Source organism: Pristiophorus japonicus, chromosome 13 (genome assembly GCF_044704955.1).
Source record: "Pristiophorus japonicus isolate sPriJap1 chromosome 13, sPriJap1.hap1, whole genome shotgun sequence".
Lineage (NCBI taxonomy): Eukaryota > Metazoa > Chordata > Chondrichthyes > Pristiophoridae > Pristiophorus > Pristiophorus japonicus.
Window position 1 is genome coordinate 142,803,953 of NC_091989.1, and position 21,648 is coordinate 142,825,600.

A 21,648-nucleotide genomic window follows, 5' to 3' on the forward strand; every position below is an offset into this window, starting at 1 on the left:
GGGACAGCTCGGCACGCCAGCTTTCTCTGCCGGTGTCACTACAGGGCGCTACGGTTGCAGCGCAAACCAAATTTTGCTTCCGTGCCAATACTGAGGGCGTTGCAACTGAATTTCTCCCCCATTGACTCTTGTGCCTTATCTCAATCAAGATAAATAAACGCTGCTTAGAGGCATAGGCTTTCCTCATGATTGCGGAGGGGCCATTATCTGTGCAGCTGTTACACAGCCTTGACAATGGAAAGGAGACTTTTGGAGCAGGAGCAGGAGGTTATCATGGCTTCTTCAAAGTTACAATTATGGTAGTTTTGTCAATATTTAACTTTTAAAGTAGGTTAGTGCTTTTACAACAAACAGCCTATTTTCCTATCGTGAGCCTCGTTAAAGATTCATAATCCTGGCAGATGCCCAAGTGTAGTCAGCAGATGCTTCCAACTTCTAGAACTGAAACCCTGATTATTAAATCGACCTTACTGTTCTCTACAACTCTGCTCTTATAGACCACAAGCAAGAGGAAGAGAGGCTAGGACGATTTTTTTTTAAATCCAGCTTTACATTTCCTTCCTTCCTTCCTTTCTGACCACACTCATGTTAGAAATGCGGCAGTAAAACAAACATTACGCAACCAACCTTTGCACTGTCTGCAATGGTCTCAAAGCCAATATCAGGAACAAGCAGAATTCTTTCCACAAAAAACAGGTACCTGTATGTACTTTTACATATATCTTAGTTACGTGCCGTGTTAGCCAAGTGTTGCTAAAATCAGACATCCGTTCAGTATTTCAGTTTAGTCACTGGCTATGCCTCATGCAGTTTAAAGGCTTGGCTGAGATAGCTTTAGTCCTGAGGAATGTTTGACTCTGGCGCATTAAAATGATCTGAAACAAAAATAGCCCTGGCACGTTAAAATTAACCGTGGCCTTTGAGCAAACACTGCAATGGAGAACTAAAGAACAGCCTGGGTGACCTGCATCTTTTGCACGTCAAATAAGAGAACACTAGAAAAGAAGATTGATTTGTCTTGTAAGTATCTACAAAGAAATGTTTTGGCTATGTGATTTTATGCTTTTAAGGCGATTGGCAAAAAAAGATGACATGGAGAAAATCTTTTTTACACAGCGAGTGGTTAGGATCTGGAATGCACTGCCTGAAAGGGTGGTGGAGATAGATTCAATCACGGCTTTCAAAAGGAAATGAGATAAATACCTAAAGGAATAAAAATTTGCAGGGCTACGGGGAAAGGGCAGGGGAGTGGGATTAGCTGAAGTGCTCTTGCAAGAGAGCCAGCATAGGCTCCAGGAGCCGCATGGCCTCCTTCTGTGCTGTAACCATTCTGTGATTCCAAGTGATGTAGGAAAATTACTTTGAATGTAGAACTGGAGAATGTTTTGTCTGAAAATGAGAGATGTTCCGACAGTGTAGTGCGTACGTGGAATAGATTCTCTGCTATTGCAACTATTGTTGAATTGATTAGCACTTAAAAAGAACAAGATTAATATTTGGTGATATATAAAGGGGCCATAATTGCCCTGCTATAAAGTCCATTACCGCCTCTAAGAGGCAGGAATGGAGTGGAGAGGCCTTACCAACCTGGGACAGATGGATGGGCCAACCCCTCCTATATTCCCCCTGGGCCAGGAGCGGCAGCAATGGATTTCCGCGTTGCACGTTTTCCCGCGCTGACCCCTTACCGACCGACGACGATCCCCTTTCCGGCCCTAGCGGGAAATTGTCCAGTGCAGAATTGTCCCATGAGAGCGCCACCGGTCGGTGTCACTGACAGCTTTCCCCGGCAGGGAGCTGTGTGTGGCTGGGCGACGTGTCCGGCAACAACATATTACTTTTTATTGTTGGCCGATTGCCAGGTCGGGCCACCAGTTGTGCCCACGGGTTCAAACGGACCGCCAACAGGCTTTGGTGCCAGGCTGCTGGTCCGGCCAAAACCCTCCCTGGTGGCCCAGTGGACCTAACTAAAAACGTTGCCGTGTTTGCAGCGGCCCTCCCCTTTAACTGAAGGGGACGGACGTTGTGACGCGTCAGCTGATGACCCGGAGCGACAGCCATTTCAACCTGCCCGCACCTCCACCCCGCTGACGACCCCACATCCGGCCACTCCAAAGAAAAAACAAAGAGCTAAATTTCCCCGGATTGTCTGCCCATGCATTGGGGCGGACAGGACACTTCAAAAACGGAAGGTGCACCCCATTTGGGGCGGAGAGCAATTTCGGCCCCAAGGATCTTGCTGGAGTGGGGCATCTCACGGCATATGCCATTAGTTAGACTTTTTTCTGCACCCTACAGCCTGAATATAACTTGCGCCATAACTTGCTGGACGTGTGACCTGATAACGATGTGGTGAGGGCAACGGGGCATTTGGGACTTTAGTGAATGATGGGACCAACAGTCTAGCTCCTTAACCAATGAGATTTAAGGATTGTAAAAGAAACAGAGGAGACGTTTCACCCAGGGGAGGGGGTTACTACCGCCTCTTGGGAAATTGCCCAGGAGTTTGCGGAGGTGCTTCTGCGGCAGTGCCGTGCCCCTCAGTTAACGTCTCTGGACTGCTGCACAACCAGCAATGACATAATCGCCGTGCATGGCGGCCCCTTACTGTCCTAGCCGACCCCTTAATGCCCCGTGGGGGAAATTGCCCCATAGGCCACGAGGCTGGCGCAAACGGACATCCGCATTCGGGACGCTCCTTAAAGGGAAGGGCGCCACCGTCCCGGGCCGCCATCTTTGTTTGATTGCCGACTCTTGGGTCGGCTCTACGATGGCAATCCTAGCATGAAACAGGCCGCCATCGTGCTCCATTTTGGATGCTGGGCTGCAGGCCCAGTCCCACGCTGCCCTGGTGGCCTAGTGGAGGCCATCAGAGGCCTTGCAGAGTGCGCAGCGACACTCCCCTTTAAGCGACGGGGAGGGACCGTGAAGCACATCAGCTATACAGGGAGCATCCACATAGCGTTTGATTCACCGCCCAAGTAGCGTTCCGGTAACCGCCCCCAAAGGAAGTGGAGCGTTCGAGATAGCGCTCTACTTCCTTTGAGGGGCGGTAAGCCCAGTTCAGCAGCTGGGGCCCAGAAGGTTGCCACCCCCAATCGGGGCGCAGGGCAATTTTGAGCCCAAGATTTCTTGACTGAGAAAAAAAATTAGCGTCAGATAAAAAGGGACCTTGACGAGGTTAATTGGAAGAAAAAAAATTGGTAAATGTAAATGTAGATCAGCAGTGTGAAATAGTTAAACGGGAGATGGTAAAAATCAATTCCATTCCAGTAAAGATAAAAATCAGTGTGGCAGCCAAAAACAAAAAAGAAAATAGAAAAAAAATTGTATCTAAAAAAGGACGCAAATGGTGCTTATACAGCGGATACTAAAAATAAATCAGGGCAAGTATAAAGAATATAAGAAAGCTAGAAAAAGGAAGATTAGAAAAGTGAGGGAAGAAAATGGGCAATAAACATTATTTCTATAAGCACATTAGTGTAAGAGGGTCAAGATCAGGGTAGAGCTGCTGAGAGATGAACAACAACAACAACAACTTGCATTCACAAAGCCTTTAATACAGGAAAACATCCGAAGGTGCTGCACAGAAATGCAATCAGACAAACTGGCAGCAAATGGGTTGAGGCAGAGGCAGAGACGGGCGATGTTATGAAGGTGGAAATGATGGAAGTTTATGATGGGGCTTTATATGCGGTTGGAAGTTTAGCTCAGGATCCATTAGGATGCCAAGGTTGCAAACAATTGGCTTCAAGCTGAGACAATGGATGTGGAGATACGGAGCTTATGGCGATGGCGGATGATGATGGCATCAGTGGTCCCAATATTTGATTGGATGAAATTATGGCTCATCCAGGACTGGATGTCAAGCAGTCCGACAACACAATGATAGTGGGGGAGCCAAGAGAGGTGGGCGTCATCAGTGCATATGTGGAATCTGATGCCATGTCTTCAGATGATGTCGCCAAGGGGCAGCATGGAGATGAGGAAGAGGAAAATGCCAAGGCTGGATCTTTGGGCGATTTCCGAGGTAACAGTGCGAGGGAGGGAAGAGAAGCTAAGCCACTGTATAGTGGTGCCAGAAGCCTCTGAGCTGCTGGTGAAAGTTTAACAATTTGAAGAATTTTTAAAATTCCTCCCCTGGCCTGTGCCATCAGTTGCTCCGCTATACATTTGTCAGGCTTTCTGTCCAAAAGACATTGAAGCAATCCCACCCCTGCCATCACTACAATGCTGAATGCCAGAGACTAACCGGGGTCTCTGGCTTCAAGAATTGCTATAGTATAAATGATGGGAAATACATTGGAGGATGCATTTCTTAATGCATGTGCTTACAGTAGCCAGTATATAATATATATATTTATATATATTTATACAGGTATGCTGTACACTACTCGACCCTGCTTGTGGGATAACAAGAGGTGAGCAGGAATCCCAACCTCTGATTCTAATACCATATGGAACATGAAGTTCTGAGATCAAGAAAATGTCACGTCTAGGAGGGCAACCAGAGACAGTGGAATAATTTGGGATGTAGGGTTAAATGGTTGGGACCAGAAATTGGTTCTTCAGGTGCAAACCCAGTGGTAAACATGAACCGTTGCCCAAAGACTGATGAGGACCATGCAGAATTGGACCAGTGTGCTGGGGATACCAGTTGTACCCCAAGAGGCAGTGCATCAGTTGCAAAGAAGATGCAGATCAGCCAGTCTGGACGCCAGCATCAGACCTAAGGTGAGTTTGGAAGGGGAGGGAATCGGGAGAGAGCGAAGCAGTGGATGGCAGTTTTAATCTAGAGCCTGGAGGAGCACTCCTATTCTTTCTGGCTCCACATTCAGGTAAGTAAAAACATTTCACTTAGCGTTTTGGTGGCAGTCTTTAGCGGCCCTTGAAAGGACCGTTGGTTGCTATGCTCATGAGAAATCTAATCCCACCATGCACGGTGCATGCTGGGGTCAGTCACGAATCTATTTTTGAAAAAGACCTGAAATCAGCATTAGGCCTTCAATTTGCATAGACAGTGTAAAGTCCTTATACAATACCACAAATCCACACGAGGCACATTCTATGGACAAGGTCACTCTGTGACCTGCACCTTTATTCACAGGACCAAGAAGTGATGATCCTGTGTGGGACCTCCCTTTATATACCTGGATGACCAGGTGAGGAGTGTCTCCCACAAGTTCACCCCCTGTGGTCAAGGTGTGCATTTCTCAAGTATATACAGTATTGCAGTGTTGTTACATGAAGGTTACATACATGACATCACCTACCCCCCCAACGTCTTATTGGGATCACAGGTTCAGTCTTTCGGGTAGTCTGCGCTCCCTCGTGGAGCGCCGCAGTTGGGGCTCTGGCTGTTGAGCCTTGGCATGTGTCTCTGTCACCTGTGGTGATTCCAGCCTGTCCAGGCTGACCGCAGGGACTGTGCATGCTGCTGAATGTTCTTGTTGCTCGTTCACTGGCGGTGGTGTGAATACCATCTCATGATCTTCCTCAGGTTCCTCAAAGTCCATGCTGAACCTTTTTTTAACTTGGTCCAGATGCTTGCGGCATATCTGCCCATTGTTAAGTTTAACCACGATGACTCTATTCCCCTCTTTGTCTATTACAGTACCTTCAAGCCATTTGGGCCCCAAAGCGTGATTGAGAACAAATACAGGGTCACCAATTTCTATACATCTCCCCCTTGAATTACGATCACGGTACTCATTTTGGGATTGGCACTTGCCTTCAACAATGTCGGACAAGACAGGATGAATGAGGGACAGCCGAGTTTTGAATGTACATTTCATAAGGAGCTCCGCAGGCGGGACCCCCGTGAGCGAGTGCGGTCGGGACCTATAGGCCAGCAGGAGGCACGATAGGTGGCATTGAAGGGAGGGACCTTGAATCCTGAGCATGCCTTGTTTTATGATTTGGACCGCACGTTCCACCTGGCCATTGGAGGCCGGCTGGAACGGTGCTGTCCTGACATGGTTGATGCCATTACCCAAAATGAACTCCCGGAATTCGTAGCTAGTGAAACATGAGCCATTATCGCTAACAAGGATGTCCGGCAAACTATGGGTCGCAAAACCGCACGTAGACTCTCCACAGTGGTGGATGTCGTGCACGAATTCAAAATGATGCACTCGATCCATTTTGAGTACGCATCAACCACGATGAGAAACATTTTCCCCATGAACGGGCTCGTGTAGTCTACGTGAATGCGTGACAATGGCCTGGTGGGCCAGGATAACGGGCTGAGCGGGGCCTCCCTGGGGGCATTTCCCAGCTGAGCACACGTCGTGCACCTGCGAACACAGTGTTCCAGGTCTGAATCAATTCCCGGCTACCAAACGTGTGACCAGGCAATGGCCTTCATCAGCACGATGCCTGGGTGCTCGCTGTGGAGTTCCCTGATGAAAGCTTCCCTGCCCCTCTGGGGCATGACTACCCGGCTGCCCCATAGTAGGCAGTCGGCTTGGATGGCGAGATCATCCATCCGCCTGTGAAATGGTCTGCCCTCCTCAGGGCATGCTCCGTGTGCGGGCGCCCAATCCCCAGTCGGGACACATTTCTTAATCAAGGATAGGAGGGGATCTCGGTTGGTCCAGATTTTGATCTGGCGGCCTGTGATGGGGAGCCTGCGCTGTCAAAGGCATCAACGGCCATGACCATCTCAGCGCTTTGCTCCGCTGCCCTCTCAGTGGTGGCCAGTGGAAGCCTGCTGAGTGCGTCAGTGCAATTTTCAGTGCCGGGCCGGTGCCGGATGGTGTAGTCATATGCAGCGAGCGTGAGAGCCCATCGCTGTATGCGAGTTGACGCATTGGCATTGTTAGCCTTGCTGTCTGACAGCAGGGATGTTAATGGCTTGTGGTCCGTTTCTAATTCGAACCTCCTGCCAAAAAGTTACTGGTGCATCTTTTTCACTCCATAGACACATGCAAGTGCTTCCTTCTCAACCATCCCATATCCACGTTCTGCTTGAGAGAGCAACCTGGAGGCATAAGCCACAGGTTGGAGTTGCCCCTCAGCATTGCACTGCTGCAACACGCACCCAACCCCAAAGGACGATGCGTCACATGTCAGAACCAATTTCTTACAGGGGTTGTACAGGGTCAACAACTTATTTGAAAAGAGTAGGTTGCGCGCCCGATTGAAAGCTCGTTCCTGACAGTCCCCCCAAAACCAATCGCAACCCTTACGCAGGAGCACGTGTAGCGGCTCCAACAATGTGCTTAAGTTCGGCAGAAAGTTCCCGAAATAGTTCAAGAGTCCCAGAAATGAACGCAACTCCGATGTGTTGCAGGGCCTGGGCGCTCGTCAAATCGCCTCTGTTTTGGATTCTGCAGGCCGAATCCCATCTGCAGCAACCCTCCTACCCAGAAACTCGACTTCGGGAGCCAAAAACACATACTTAGGCTTCTTGAGTCGCAGGCCTACCCGGTCCAGTCGGCGTAGCATCTCCTCCAGGTTGTGGAGGTGTTCCTTGGTGTCCCGACCCGTGATGAGGATATTGTCCTGGAATACGATCGTTTCAGGAATGGATTTGAGCAGACTTTCCATGTTTCTTTGAAAGATCGCGGCCGTTGATCGAATGTCAAACGGGCACCTGTTGTAAACAAACAGTCCCTTGTGCGTGGTGATTGTGGTCAGTAGTTTGGATTCATCGGCCAGTTCTTGGGTCATGTAGGCTGAAGTGAGGTCCAACTTGGTGAACAGCTTGCCACCTGCCAGCTTGGCAAAAAGATCCTCCGCTCTCGGAAGCGGGTATTGGCCTTGTAGTCGCCACAGATCCTGACCGAGCCATCCGCTTTTAGGACAGGAACAATGGGGCTCGCCCAGTCGCTGAATTCAATGGGCGAGATGATGCCCTCTCTCAGCAAACGGTCCAATTTGCTTTCAATTTTCTCCTGCATCACATATGGCACAGCTCTGGCTTTGTGGTGCACTGGTCTGGCATCCGGGGTGATGCATATCACTACTTTGGTACCTTTGAATGTCCCAACGCCAGGTTGGAATAGCGACTCAAATTGCTGTAGGACCTGTGAGCACGAACTTCGCTCCACAGATGACACGGCGTGCACATCCCCCCATTTCCAGTTCATCTCAGCTAACCAGCTCCTCGCCAACAGTGCGGGACCATTGCCCAAGACAATCCAGAGCGGCAACCGGTTCATTGATCCATTGTGTGTGACAGCTAACATTGCACTGCCTAGCACTGGAATGATTTATTTGGTGTTCGTCTGTAATTGAGTCTCAATACGTTCTAGTTTGGGTCTGCTGGCTTTGAGTGGCCATAGCTTTTCGAATTGTTGAACGCTCATGCGTGACTGGCTGACCTCCGTGTCCAGCTCCATGCCGTTTAATAGGACCTTCATCATCATAGGTGGCGTTTTGGTATATGAGCTGTGAGTGTTTGCTACATGAACCCGCTGAACTTCAGCATCCATTGATTTGCTCCACGCGTCATCCTGCCTTGCAGACCCCTCTTCTGGTCCATCCGCCTCATAAATTAGCCTGGTCACAGGCTTCCTGCACATTCTGGCTAAATGGCCAGTGAGGTTACAATTTCTGCAGGCGAACTGTTGAAACCTGCAAGTCCTGGCAGCATGTCTGCCCCCACACCTCCAGCATGAACTGAGATTCCCATTGTTGTGAACAAAAGAGCTGTTACCAGGCATTCCTCACTGATTGTCCTTTTGACTGCTCTTGAGCACCCTGTTAGTGGGTGTCACTGGCCCCATCCCAGAACGCATTGTCCACTGGGATGGCATAAATGTCCGTTCAGCCTGCCATTGTCTGTGTTGAAAACCTGTTCTGTGGTCTATTGCTGCCTGGGGTGTGTCGAACTGCCCTTGCCTGCCTGCTGGGCTCTGAGTCACATTTATAATATTGACCCCCTGATCCATCACCACATTGGAGTCAGAGTTGCATGCATATATTATCTTGGTTTCCTCCTCCACCACCATAAAAATATGAGCCAGCAACGCCGCCGCTTCCAAGGTCAAGTCCTTGGTCTCGATTAACTTTCTGAAAATCCCGGCATGACCGATGCCCTCAATAAAGAAATCCCTTAGCATCTCCCCCCGCAGGCGTCTGTGAACTTACAGAGGCTGGCCAAGCGCCAGAGGTCCGCAATGAAGTCCGGTATGCTCTATCCTTCCCGACGTCAGTGGATATAAAATCTGTGTCGGGCCATGTGTATGCTGCTCGCTGGTTTGAGGTGCTCACTGATTAGCTTGCGGAGCTCTCCAAAGGTTTTGTCCGCCGGCTTCTAGGGTGCTAGCAGGTCTTTCATGAGCGCGTAAGTCTTAGATCCACAGCTGGTCAGTAGATGAGCCCTTCACTTGTCGGCCGCTGCATCTCCCAGCCAGTGCTTCGTGACAAAGCTCTGCTGAAGCCTCTCAATGAAATCGTCCCAGTCCTCACCAACACAGTACCGTTCCTCTGTGCTACCGGTGGCCATTCTCGTGGGTCGTTGACTCCCGTTTCTCGTCGCCACTGTAAAGTCCTTACACAATACCGCAAATCCACACGAGGCACATTCTATGGACAAGGTCACTCTGTGACCTGCACCTTTATTTACAGGACCAAGAAGTGATGACCCTGCGTGGGACCTCCCTTTATATACCTGGATGACCAGGTGAGGAGTGTCTCCCACAAGTTCACCCCCTGTGGTCAAGGTGTGCATTTCTCAAGTATATACAGTATTGCAGTGTTGTTACATGAAGGTTACATACATGACAGACAGTGGGCCTAACAGCTGTTTCAGGCAGTCACCCTGGACGACTGTAGGGCACCATAAACTAATCTGCCATGCGACGTATATTCTCATGTATACCTGGCACAAAATGAGGCACGCACACCGCACGCCATTTTGGACCCTTCAGCGCCAATCTTTGCTTGAAAAACAAGGGTTGCGCAATCTAATTTCTAGATCATTGTTTGCAGTTTCGCACTGCTTACTTGGGGCAGAGGGAAGAGCAGGAAGAAATTTTATGGAACCTTTCCACGGAAGATTAAGTGGGTTGGATAGAATCCATGGTCCAGGTTTTCCGGTCTGTGCTCGTTTACCAGTGTTTTTCCTGTCTATTAAAATTAACGGGAGAAATTACAGGCAACTGAGCCTCCAAGTAGGAAACCCCAACTCATGATAGAAAAGATTTTACATAATGTGGGAATAAACTTACTCAGTCAATACTTTCTTGTCTTGTTATGTAACTCCGGTTATAGGCTCCTCTTGAGCATGGCACTTAGCCAAAAGGAGGGTCCAACACAGTGTGTTGTCAGTGTGTTGTGATGACAGGCCAATGTAACAACTCAAGCAGTGCACTATCCTCATTGTTTTCCAATTCAGCCATGTTTTATTACACTTGCAGTTGAAAGCTGTGATGATAAAAGGAATCATTTTCAACAAACATAGTTTTGCAAATTTTCTATTTATTCTATCATCTTTTTTCAATTATTTATGTAACTTTGCTACAACCCCATAGACACCTGGCAGGATCCTGATACACTGTGAAACCCCATACACACCTGGCAGGATCCTGATACACTGAAACCCCATACACACCTGGCAGGTTCCTGATACACGTGAAACCCCATACACACTTGGCAGGATCCTGATACACGTGAAACCCCATACACACTTGGCAGGACCCTGATACACTGTGAAATCCCATACGTACCTGGCAGGATTCTGATACACTGAAACCCCATACACACCTGGCAGAATCCTGATACACTGTGAAACTCCATACACACCTGGCAGGATCCTGATACATTATGGAACCCCATACACACCTGGCAGGATTCTGAAACACTGTGAAACCCCATACACACCTGGCAGGATCCTGATACACTGAAATCCCATACACACCTGGCAGGTTCCTGATACACGTGAAACCCCGTACACACTTGGCAGGATCCTGATACACGTGAAACCCCATACACACTTGGCAGGACCCTGATACACTGTGAAATCCCATACGTACCTGGCAGGATTCTGATACACTGAAACCCCATACACACCTGGCAGAATCCTGATACACTGTGAAACTCCATACACACCTGGCAGGATCCTGATACATTATGGAACCCCATACACACCTGGCAGGATTCTGAAACACTGTGAAACCCCATACACACCTGGCAGGATCCTGATACACTGAAATCCCATACACACCTGGCAGGATCCTGATACACTGAAACCCCATACACACCTGGCAGGGTCCTGATACACTGTGAAACCCCATACACACCTGGCAGAATCCTGATACACTGTGAAACCCATACACACCTGGCAGGGTCCTGATACATTGTGAAACCCCATACACACCTGGCAGAATCCTGATACACTGTGAAACCCCATACACATCTGGCAGGATCCTGATACACTGTGAAACCCCATACACACATGGCAGGACCCTGATACACTGTGAAACCCCATACACACCTGGCAGGATCCTGATACACTGTGATTTGATAACGTCACTGAGCTCCGACTGTAATTTTAACTAGTGTCCTGAACAGGCAAGCACGTGATTTTCCTGCCAGGCAAAGACAGTGGGAAGAGGATCAGGGTCCAATCAGATAAGTTTTGTTTAAACATGTTTATTAACTTTCCTCCTGGAGTCAGGAGGAACCGGAATACTCCCCCAGGCCCCATAAAGAAAGTTTTAACACCCACACTCCAGGCTTCCCTCCGACAAGACCCTCCTGAAACTACCTCCCTTTGCCAGCCGGAGGCTTGTTGCTGCCCAAATTCCCGTTCCTCTGTGCTGGTCAGTTGCCACTTCTAGCCCGTTTCCCACACAGCTCTACTTTACCACCACCTCTCTTGGCCCCTCCACTGCCTCTGTCTTGTCAGCCTGCTTGTCCGGCAACCAGTCTTGGATGAGCTGCAAATTCCCACAATTCAACGACCGACGCCATTGTCTTCGGCCTCCAGCACAAACTACACTCCCACGCTTACGATTATATCCCTCTCCCTGGCCATTGCCTCAGGCTGAACCAGACTGTTTGCAACCTTGGCATCCTGTTTGATCCTGAGCTTCTGACCCCATATTCTTTCTATCACAACAAACATCTACTTCCACCTCCATAACATCGCCCATTTCCAACCCTGCCTCAGCTCATCTGCTGAAACCCTCAACCATGCTTTTGCTCCCTCCAGACTCACAGACTTGACTATTCCTATAATCTGATGGCCAGTTTCCCATCTTCCACTTTCTAAAAATTTCAGCTCATCCAAAACTCTGCTGCCCGTATCCTAACCCACATTAATACCCACTCGCCCATCACCCCTCTGTTCACTGATCTACATTGGCTCCTGGCTGACCAACGTCTCAAAATTAACATTCTCCACCTTCTGTTTGAATCCCTCCATGGCCTTGCCCCTTCCTATCATTGTAACCTCCTCCAGCCCTACAATTCTCTGACAACTCTGCATTTCTCTAAACCTTTTACACATCCCCAACTCCCTTCACCCTACCATTGGCGGCTGTGCCTTCAGCCATTTAGGCCCCAAGTTCTGCAATTCCCTCCTTAAATATCTGCACCTCCACACCTCCCTCTCCTCCTTTAAAACTATCTTTCAACCTGTTCTCCCTTTGAGTGCAGCTCCCCACTGAGCATGAGATAATGAATTTATCCTGTTCTGTGTTCCTCCTATCCACACCCAGCCCTACGTGCACATTCCAGTAGAATTATGCATGATGTTACAAAGTTACTGCAAGGCTCTTGATATTTTTCTTTTTTTACATTGGATTGCTTGACAACATGTTAGAGCAGCAGATAATTGTAACATTCATATGCGTCTCACTTATCGGCATGTCTCACTCACATGGCTAGTTCTGGTGGTTGCTGAAACTATGCTGGATCACTAATAAGCAGGCACTCCTAGACTGTTAGGCTATTCTACCAACTCCAGCTCCACAAGTAAAGGTTAACTTAGCATTTGAAACTTCTTGAATGGCCCAATGGATTAATGTACTACATAGTGTGGTACTGAGACATACGGACCAAGAAAATTTCAGGTTTCATTCTTAATCTACGCTGAGTTAGCCAATCTCACGCAACAGTATGGAGCGTATAATCAGCTTCTGTGTCCTCAGGGTAAGGAGGGAACTCATTCTTAAGTAGGTTACTGTTCAATGAGTTGCCAAGAAATCATTTTATCAACATTTAGAGCAAAATATCAAGGCTGCCAAGACATTTCTAAAAGCAGAAAGTAAATATGTGTTACTATTAAACCTAGTTTAAAGTTAAGTTTAAAAAAATTATTAGAATTACAATGTTGAGTTATTCTGTTCAAAATTATTCTGTTACATGTAATACTCTGTTACTCAAATATAACATATATAAGGAGCAATACAATATTACGTAAGGAAATCTGAATCAAGGTTCAAATTGAAAGTCAGATTCGCTGTCAAGATATACAAAGTTTCCATAGCTGGGCTGACATGTTGCTGAAAGTATGTAGAATGTAACTAGAAAAACCAGTTTAGCAAACAGGCAGAGGACATTTTCTTTGCAAAAACAACAGACAGTATATCATCAGGCACATGAAGTAAGCAAGTAAAAGTAAAGTCAGATCTGTTGATTGTAATTTTGCAAAAGGCAATGAGGTCGGACTAGATTACAGGAACGACACACCTTTAGTGCTATATACCGAAAGTGCTGAGTGTGTGCGGTACATACGAGAGCAACCAGACAGCAAATTCTAATAGCTGAGACAGTGAGACGACACCAGAGGTAAGAGTCAAAGCTTTCTTATTTGTTTAAGGATCAAACAAATATTTAAATAATTTGTGAATTATAAAAGGAGCAGAGGATGCTTTTAAATTTAGACAAGGATGTAGCAACGGCAGAGTGATTTTAATGGGGATTTTAATTTTCATATAGATTGGGATAAGCAGACTAGTACACTGACAGAAAGGTAGTGCATTTCTTGAGTGTGTCCGGGATAGTTTTCTGCAACAATATGTCCTAGCACCAACAAGGGGCATGTCATATTAGATTTTGTAGTGAGTAATGAGCCAGTTTAGTTAACAGCCTAACAGTGTGTGAACATTTATCAACAACAACAACTTGTATTTATATAGCGCCTTTAACACAGTAAAATGCCCCAAGGCCCTTCACAGGTGTGTTATAAGACAATTTTTAAAAATTGACACCGAGCCACATAAGAAGAAATTCCGGCAGATGACCAAAAGCTTGGTCAAAAAGGTAGGTTTTAAGGATCATCTTAAAGGAGGAAAGCGAGGTAGAGAGGCAGAGAGGTTTAGGAAGGGAGTTCCAGAGCTTAGGGCCTAGGCAACAGAAGATACGGCCACCGATGGTTGAGCGATTATAATCAGGGTACTCAAGAGGGCAGAATTAGAGGAGCATAGATATCTCGGGGAGTTTTGAAGCTGAAGGATAGGGAGTGGCGAGGCCATGGAGGGGTTTGTAAACAAGGATGAGAATTTTAAAAATGAAGCTTTGCTTAATCAGGAACCAATGTAGGTTGGCGAGCACAGGGGTGATGGGTGATCTAATAACGATCATAACATGCTCTAATTGCGGTCATAACATGCTCTAATAGCAATCATAACATTGTCTAATAGTGATCATAACATCGAGTTCAATGTATTTGAAAGGGAGAGATGCAAAACAGCTGCTAAGATTTCAGATTTAGGTAAGGCTGACTTCAATGCGATGAGACGGAGACTGTCCACAGTAAACTGGGCGTATCTGTTAATGGGTAAAATGACAGAATATCAGTGGGAGGTGTTCAAAAAATAATTTAATGTGATACAGAACCAGTTTATACCCCTGAGGAACAAGAGTTCTACTTGTCAAAAAAAAAACAGCCATAGACGACTAAAGAGTTAAGGGACAGCATAAAACTAAAAGAAAATACATACAAAAATACAAAAAAATAGCACAGATCCTGGCGAATGGGAGAGATACAAGAAACAGCAAAGGATGACAAAACAGATAGTAAGAGCTACAAAAAGGGAGTATGAAAAGAGACTTGCAAGGGATATCAAAATCAGCACAACATTTTTTTACAATTATATTGGGAAGAAGAGGGTGGTCAGGAACAATAAAAACTGATAATGATAATATTGTCAATAATAATAAGGAAATGGCGGACTTGTTGAATAATTACTTTGTGTCACTATTTACAGTAGAAGATGAGGATAGCCAGAAATTCCAAGCAAACTAATATTGACTCAGAGTAGGGCCGCAACAAAATTACCTTAAGCAAAATAACAGTAATGAAGAAAATAATGGCACTGAAGAGTGACAAATTCCCAGGACCAGGTGGTTTCCATCCTAGGGTTTTAAAGGAAGTAGGTGAGCACATTGCAGATGCCCCAACTATAATCTTCCAAAGTTCTCTCGATTCAGGTCCGTTCCTTTTGTTTGAAAAATTGCGCATGTCACTCCGCTATTTAAGAATGTTGAAAGAGGGAAACCAGGGAATTATAGACCAGTTCGTCTAACATCAGGTGTCGGGAAATTACTAGAGTCTATACTTAAGGGTAGGGTGACGGAACACCTTGAAAATTTTCAGTTGATCAGAGAGAACCAGCATGGATTTGTGAAAGGTAGGTCAGGCCCGACGAACCTGTTTGAATTTTTTGAGAAGGTGACTAAAGTAGTGGACAGGCCAATGTCTATGAATGTTATTTATATGGACTTCCAGGAGGCTTTTGATAAAGTACCTCATAAGAGACTGTTAACTAAGGTTGAAGCCCATGGAATTGAAGGCAAATTATTGACCTGGTGAGGAAATTGGCCGAACTGCAGGAGACAGAGGGGCCAAACTAGCCCATTGCCCGAAACATAGAAACATAGAAACTAGGTGCAGGAGTAGGCCATTCGGCCCTTCAAGCCTGCAACACCATTCAATATGATCATGGCTGATCATGCACTTCAGTACCCCATTCCTGTTTTCTCTCCATACCTCTTGATCCCTTTAGCCATAAGGGCCACATCTAACTCCCTTTTGAATATACTACCGCTCTTAATGTGTTCCAGGCACCCCAATGCATGGGGCAGCCAAACTGGAGAAATTCAGCACTTCGTGCTTTTTTTTGGAGTGGGGCAGAAGTGGCCTCATCATCGGTCGGAGTAGTCGCCACTAGCAGGATGGAAGTGGGGGCAGATGGAGTGACTGATGCTACAAGTCATCAGTACGTCATAACGTCCCCCCTTCAATTAAAGGGGAGGGCCACTGCGAACTCTGCAGCCACTTTAATAATATGATGGCGTCGCCAGCAGTGCCACCTCCCCTTTAAGGGCAGGCGCACCGCCAAGCCACAGAAAAGGTGCTGACAGCAAAAGCTGTCAGTAGCACCAGTGGCGCCACTCCCGCAGGGCAATTTTTGAAAGAGGCAATTTCCCGCGGGGCAATTTCGGAAGGGGTCGCCGCCGGCCAGTAAGGGGTCGGCGTGTGCACGCCAAGGCAGGAAAATGGGTGGTGCGGTCCCCTAGACCGTTCCAAAACTGAGGAAGGGCAATATCTAAAATGGCGGTCCCTCCACGGAGACTCGACGGCCAGTTTGCACCGACCCGTGGCTGCCGTTTTCAGGTGGCCACGGGCCTTATAGAAAGGGGCAATTTTGGCCCCAGAGAGAAGGGATAATGGACAGATATTCTAATTGGCAGGATGTGACTAATGGTGTCCCGCAGGGATCTGTTTTGGGGCCTCAACTATTCACTGTATTTATTAACGACTTAGATGATGGGATAGAAAGCCACATATCCAAATTTGCTGATGGCACAAAGAAAGGCGGCATTGTAGGCAATGTAGATAAAAGCAAAAAATTACAAAGTGATATTAGTAGATTAAGTGAATAGGCAAAACTGTGGCAAATTGATTTCAATGTAGGCAAATGTGAGATCATCCACTTTGGTACTATAAAGGATAGAACAGGATACTTTCTTAATGGTGAAAAGCTAAAAACAGTGGAGGTCCAAAGAGACTTGGGGATCCAGGTACATAGATTATTAAAATGTCATGGACAGGTACAGAAAATAATCAAAAGGCTAATGGAATGCTGGCCTTTATATCTGGAAGACTAGAATACAAGGGGGCAGAAGTTATGCTGCAGCTATGCAAAGCCCTGGTTAGACCACACCTGGAGCACTGTGAGCAGTTCTGGGAACCTCACCTAAGGGAGGATATGTTGGCCTTGGAGGGAGTGCAGCGTGGGTTTACCAGAATGATACCCAGACTCCAAAGGTTAAATTATGAGGAATGACGACGCAAACTAGGATTGTAGTCCCTGGAATTTACAAGGTTAAGGGGTGATTTGATTGAAGTTTTCAAGATTTATTTTCAAGACATATAAGTGCAACTATTTTACACAGTTGCTTATTGCAAAGAAAAATAATTTACTCTTTTAAAGACAAAAATACCTATATTTTCCTGCAGACAATCTCTAAGGGACAGTGCGCATGAGGCAGTATTTTGTCATGTGCACTTTCCCCCACAACATACAAAACAAACATTAAAAATTGACAGTTAAGCAAGATTACATCGGATTGCTCTGGTAGTAATTAATTCCCAATCAGTGGGCAGGAACTTAACCGTGGCTTAATGCCAGCACTCTCACCTCTGAGTCAGAAGGTCATGGGTTCAAGCCCCACATCAAGACTTGAACACATAATCTAGGCTGACACATCAGTACTGAGAGAGTGCTGCAAGTGCTGTCTTTTGGATGAAAAGTTAAACCGAGGCCCCATCTGCCCTCTCAGGTGGATGCAAAAGATCCCATGGCACATTTTGAAGAAGAACAGGGGAGTTGTCTTGGCTATCATTTATCCCTCAACCAACATCACAGAAACAGATTATCTGGTAATTACTGTTCGTGGAACCTTGCTGTCTTAAAAATTGGCTGCCACATTTCCTACATTACAACAGTGATTACATTTCAGAAATTATTACATTGGCTGTGAGTTGAGACATATTGAAGTCATGAGAGGCACTATATAAATGCGAGTTCTTTCTTTCTTAAATCCTAGCATGGCACATTATTTAAACTTGCTCAGTACAGGAGGAAATTGATGCCAAATGAAAATACTGTGGATGCTAAAAATCTGAAATAAAAGCAGAAAATGCTGGATATATTTAGCAGGTCAGGCAGCATTTGTGGAGAGAAATACAGAATTAATGTTTCATGTCAATGACCTTTCGTCAGAACTGGGAAGGATTTGAGATGTAACAGGTTTTAAGCAAGTACAGAGGGAGGGAAAGTGGGGGGGGGGGGACAAAATGGAAGGTCTGTGATAGACAGGAGAGGTTCAATGGCAAAAGGGATAATGGTGTGAGGCAAAAGGAAATGGTAATAGGACAAGCAAAGAAACAAAAGATGGATCTTGCCTCTGCCTCTGTACTTGCTTAAAACCTGTTACATCTCTAAATTTTTCCAGTTCTGACTGTTCTAATCATCAATCTGAAATGTTAACTCTGTTGGTCCCTCCACAGATGCTGTCTGACCTGCTGAATATTTCCAACATTTTCCGTTTTTACTTATTATCTGAGATTGATGACATTTGGCTCACTATTGAATTATATCTCTGACTGCTGATCAAAGATCACCAGTGGCTGGAGGGTTAACTAAAACTATCAATAGGCTGAAAGCTGTAATCTGGGGCTCAGTAATCTACAGTGAGAGGGAACAACATCTTTACAGATGGAAAAGAAAGAAAGAAAGAAAGAAAGAAAGAAAGAAAGAAAGAAAGAAAGAAAGAAAGAAAGAAAGAAAGAAAGAAAGAAAGAAAGATCACTGCTGAAATGTAGGAAACGCGGCAACCAATTTGCGCACAGCAAGCTCCCACAAACAGCAATGTGATAATGACCAGATAATCTGTTCTTTTTTTATTATGTTGATTGAGGGATAAATATTGGCCGGGATACCAGGGATAACTCCCCTGCTCTTCTTCAAAATAGTGCTATGGGATCTTTTACGTCCACCTGAGAGGGCAGACGGAGCCTCGGTTTAACGTTTCATCCGAAAGACGACACCTCCGACAGTGCAGCGCTCCCTCAGCACTGCACTGGAGTGTCAGCCTGGAGTGGAACTTGAACCCACATCATCATAGGCAGTCCCTCAAAATCGAGGAAGACTTGCTTCCACTCCAAAAGTGAGTTCTCTAGTAACTGTACAGTCTAATATGGGAATTACAATCTCTGTCACAGGTGGGACAGACAGTCGTTGAACATCATTTGTTTTTAAATTTATTTTTACTAACCTTTTGAGGATCACAATATAGTTCAACAACAAAGTCAAAACCAAAAGGATCTTTTATATTCTTAATACATTACGAATTAAACAGACGTCTTTATTTCTGTGTATTTCTCAAAATGTAGCAATGATCACTTGAAACTTATAGAAAGTGTTTGAGGAAGGGCCCCAATAGTGCTGTGCATTGGTGCCAGGAAATGATTTAACCCACACATCAAGGTGATCTCAGCTAGCTTGTCAAAAATCCTCAAAAATGAGGATGAAGTACTTCCCCAAAGGAAAGGAAAGTTAAAGAACCAGACAATGAATGGTTGACCAGGAGACCTACAGGGGAGGGGGAGATCTTTAAAGATTTAAAGACCATCCTTTTGACTTCTTACATGAAAAAAATAGATATAAATTCTTCAAAAGTCCTTCAGTAACCAAAGAGTTAATCGATAGATTTTCAGCCTTGTTGTCATTATAATAGTGTCGGATCATACCTATAAAATCTACAAAATTAAGGTATTAATCACCAATAGCTTTTTATTTCTTCCTTTCTTAAACAATAGGAATAAGCTTTGCAGAAGGACCTTTGAAAAGGATGGTGGACCACCTGATGAACTCAGAGATCAATACGCAACGAATTGTCGCAGTCGAAAATTGCTTTCGAGCAACTGGTCAACCGTTGGCCCTGCATGGACGAGTACTGGTCGGTGAAGGATTATTGACAAAAGTCTGTCGCAAAAAGTCAAAGCCCCGAATGTTTTTTCTGTTTAATGACATCCTGGTGTATGGAAGTATTATCATCCACAAGAAGAAGTACTCCAGCCAACAGATAATACCACTGGAGGACGTCACTGTTGAAGACCTTGCTGATGATGACAGCCTGAAAAATCAGTGGTTGATAAAAACCTCACGAAAATCATTCATAGTGTGTGCTGCAACCCCCCTTGAGAAAGAAGACTGGATGAAGCACATTAACAACTGTGTCAAACAATTGCTGGAAAAGACAGGAATGACACCATCGACTGAACATGCAGCCCCCTGGATACCAGACAAGATGACTGAAATCTGCATGCGGTGCACTCAAAGAAAGTTCAATGCTGTAATCCGCAGACATCACTGCCGGAAATGTGGCTTTGTTGTGTGTCATTCTTGTTCAAAGCACAAATTTCTCATGCCCAAGCTGTCCTCCAAGCCTTTAAGGGTTTGTTCACTATGTTACAATCAACTGGTGGAAGAGAAGAACAGCGAATCAACATCAGAAAGAAAATCAGATGAGGTCACTGGTCTGAATACAGCTTCTAGCAACGATGAAGATAGTGACAAATCCAGTGACGAGGAGAAACAAGAGCAATGGCTGGGACCGGATCAGTTCTATTCAGCAGATCTTTCTTGGTCCTCTTTCCACGCTTAGTCATATACGCAGACAACGAACTCAACCACAACACCATCAAGGAAAAATAAATAACAACAATAACTCAACAGCTTTCTTCCAAGCAATTTTCCAGAAAAATATGTATCACTTAAAATGATAATTTCATTTTATACTATCCTGAATAAAACCTTTCTTGTGCTTCAGACAATGGTGTATGTTATTCTTTGCTGTTGGAATTCTGTACACACCAGAGATTTGATTGATTTGACAAACTATGAGGCAAATTATGTAATTCACATTTGGGGGCCAAAATTGCCCACCGCTGGAAACGGGGCAGACCTACCGTGTTTCGTCTGTTTTTACCGGCGAGGTTGATGTGCTGGCCTCTTGAGCGAAATTCCGCTCTTTGACTTTTTTTTTCCAGCAGACCGGAAGTCAGTCATAATGGGGGCGGATGTGCAGTGATGAGTGGAAGTTCACACACTAGAGGGGCGGAAATTAGGGGGCGGGCGGAGTGTCCGCCGCTATCAGTCATCAGCATAGTGCTGATGACGTCATCATGGTGCCGTGTCACCACGTCTCTCCCCTTAAAGGGGAGATCGGTACAATTCTTAAAGTTCGGTCCACTGGGCCACCAGAGAGGGTTTCGGCCGGGTCAGCGGCCCAAGAGGGGGGGTGGGGCGGGGGGGACCAGGCTGCCGGTTGGCGGCCCGGCCAAACCTGGGGGCATAATTGGCGGCCTGACATGGCAGTCAGCCAAGAAAAAAGATGGCGGCTATGTCCTCCCCTTTGATGTCAGCCACACCGCCATTCTGAGCACACTCCAAGCACAGTGCACCAGCAGAAACAACTGCTGGTGGTACCAAGATTTTTTCGGCGGAATTTCGCCATCGGGCGGGGTGGAACATCGGCGATGCGCTTTCTTATGACGCACTTAGGATGGATTGGCAGCAGCAGAGCGGTAGTGAGGGGAGCGGGTCACCGACGGGATACCACAGGTGCAGAATTTTCAAAATGGCAGCCTTTTCATGAAAAATCGATTTCCAGTGGTAACGG

At 46.1% G+C, this 21,648-nt stretch overlaps 1 protein-coding gene across 6 annotated transcripts; it reads left to right on the top strand.

Moving 5' to 3' along the window:
* Positions 1 to 620: 620 nt before the first annotated feature.
* On the top strand, positions 621 to 20,800 carry plekhf1 (pleckstrin homology domain containing, family F (with FYVE domain) member 1). 6 transcript variants are annotated; one of them, XM_070896960.1, is made up of 2 exons: positions 621 to 696; positions 19,784 to 20,800. In XM_070896960.1, the coding sequence occupies exon 2, from the start codon at positions 19,816 to 19,818 to the stop codon at positions 20,629 to 20,631; it is 816 nt and encodes a 271-aa protein (XP_070753061.1). In that variant the 5' UTR covers positions 621 to 696; positions 19,784 to 19,815; the 3' UTR covers positions 20,632 to 20,800. The 6 variants fall into 6 exon arrangements, with proteins under 6 accessions (XP_070753061.1, XP_070753062.1, XP_070753060.1 ...); XM_070896961.1 differs by having other exon boundaries at positions 628 to 702; XM_070896959.1 differs by lacking the exon at positions 621 to 696 and adding an exon at positions 820 to 1,020.
* Positions 20,801 to 21,648: the final 848 nt, after the last annotated feature.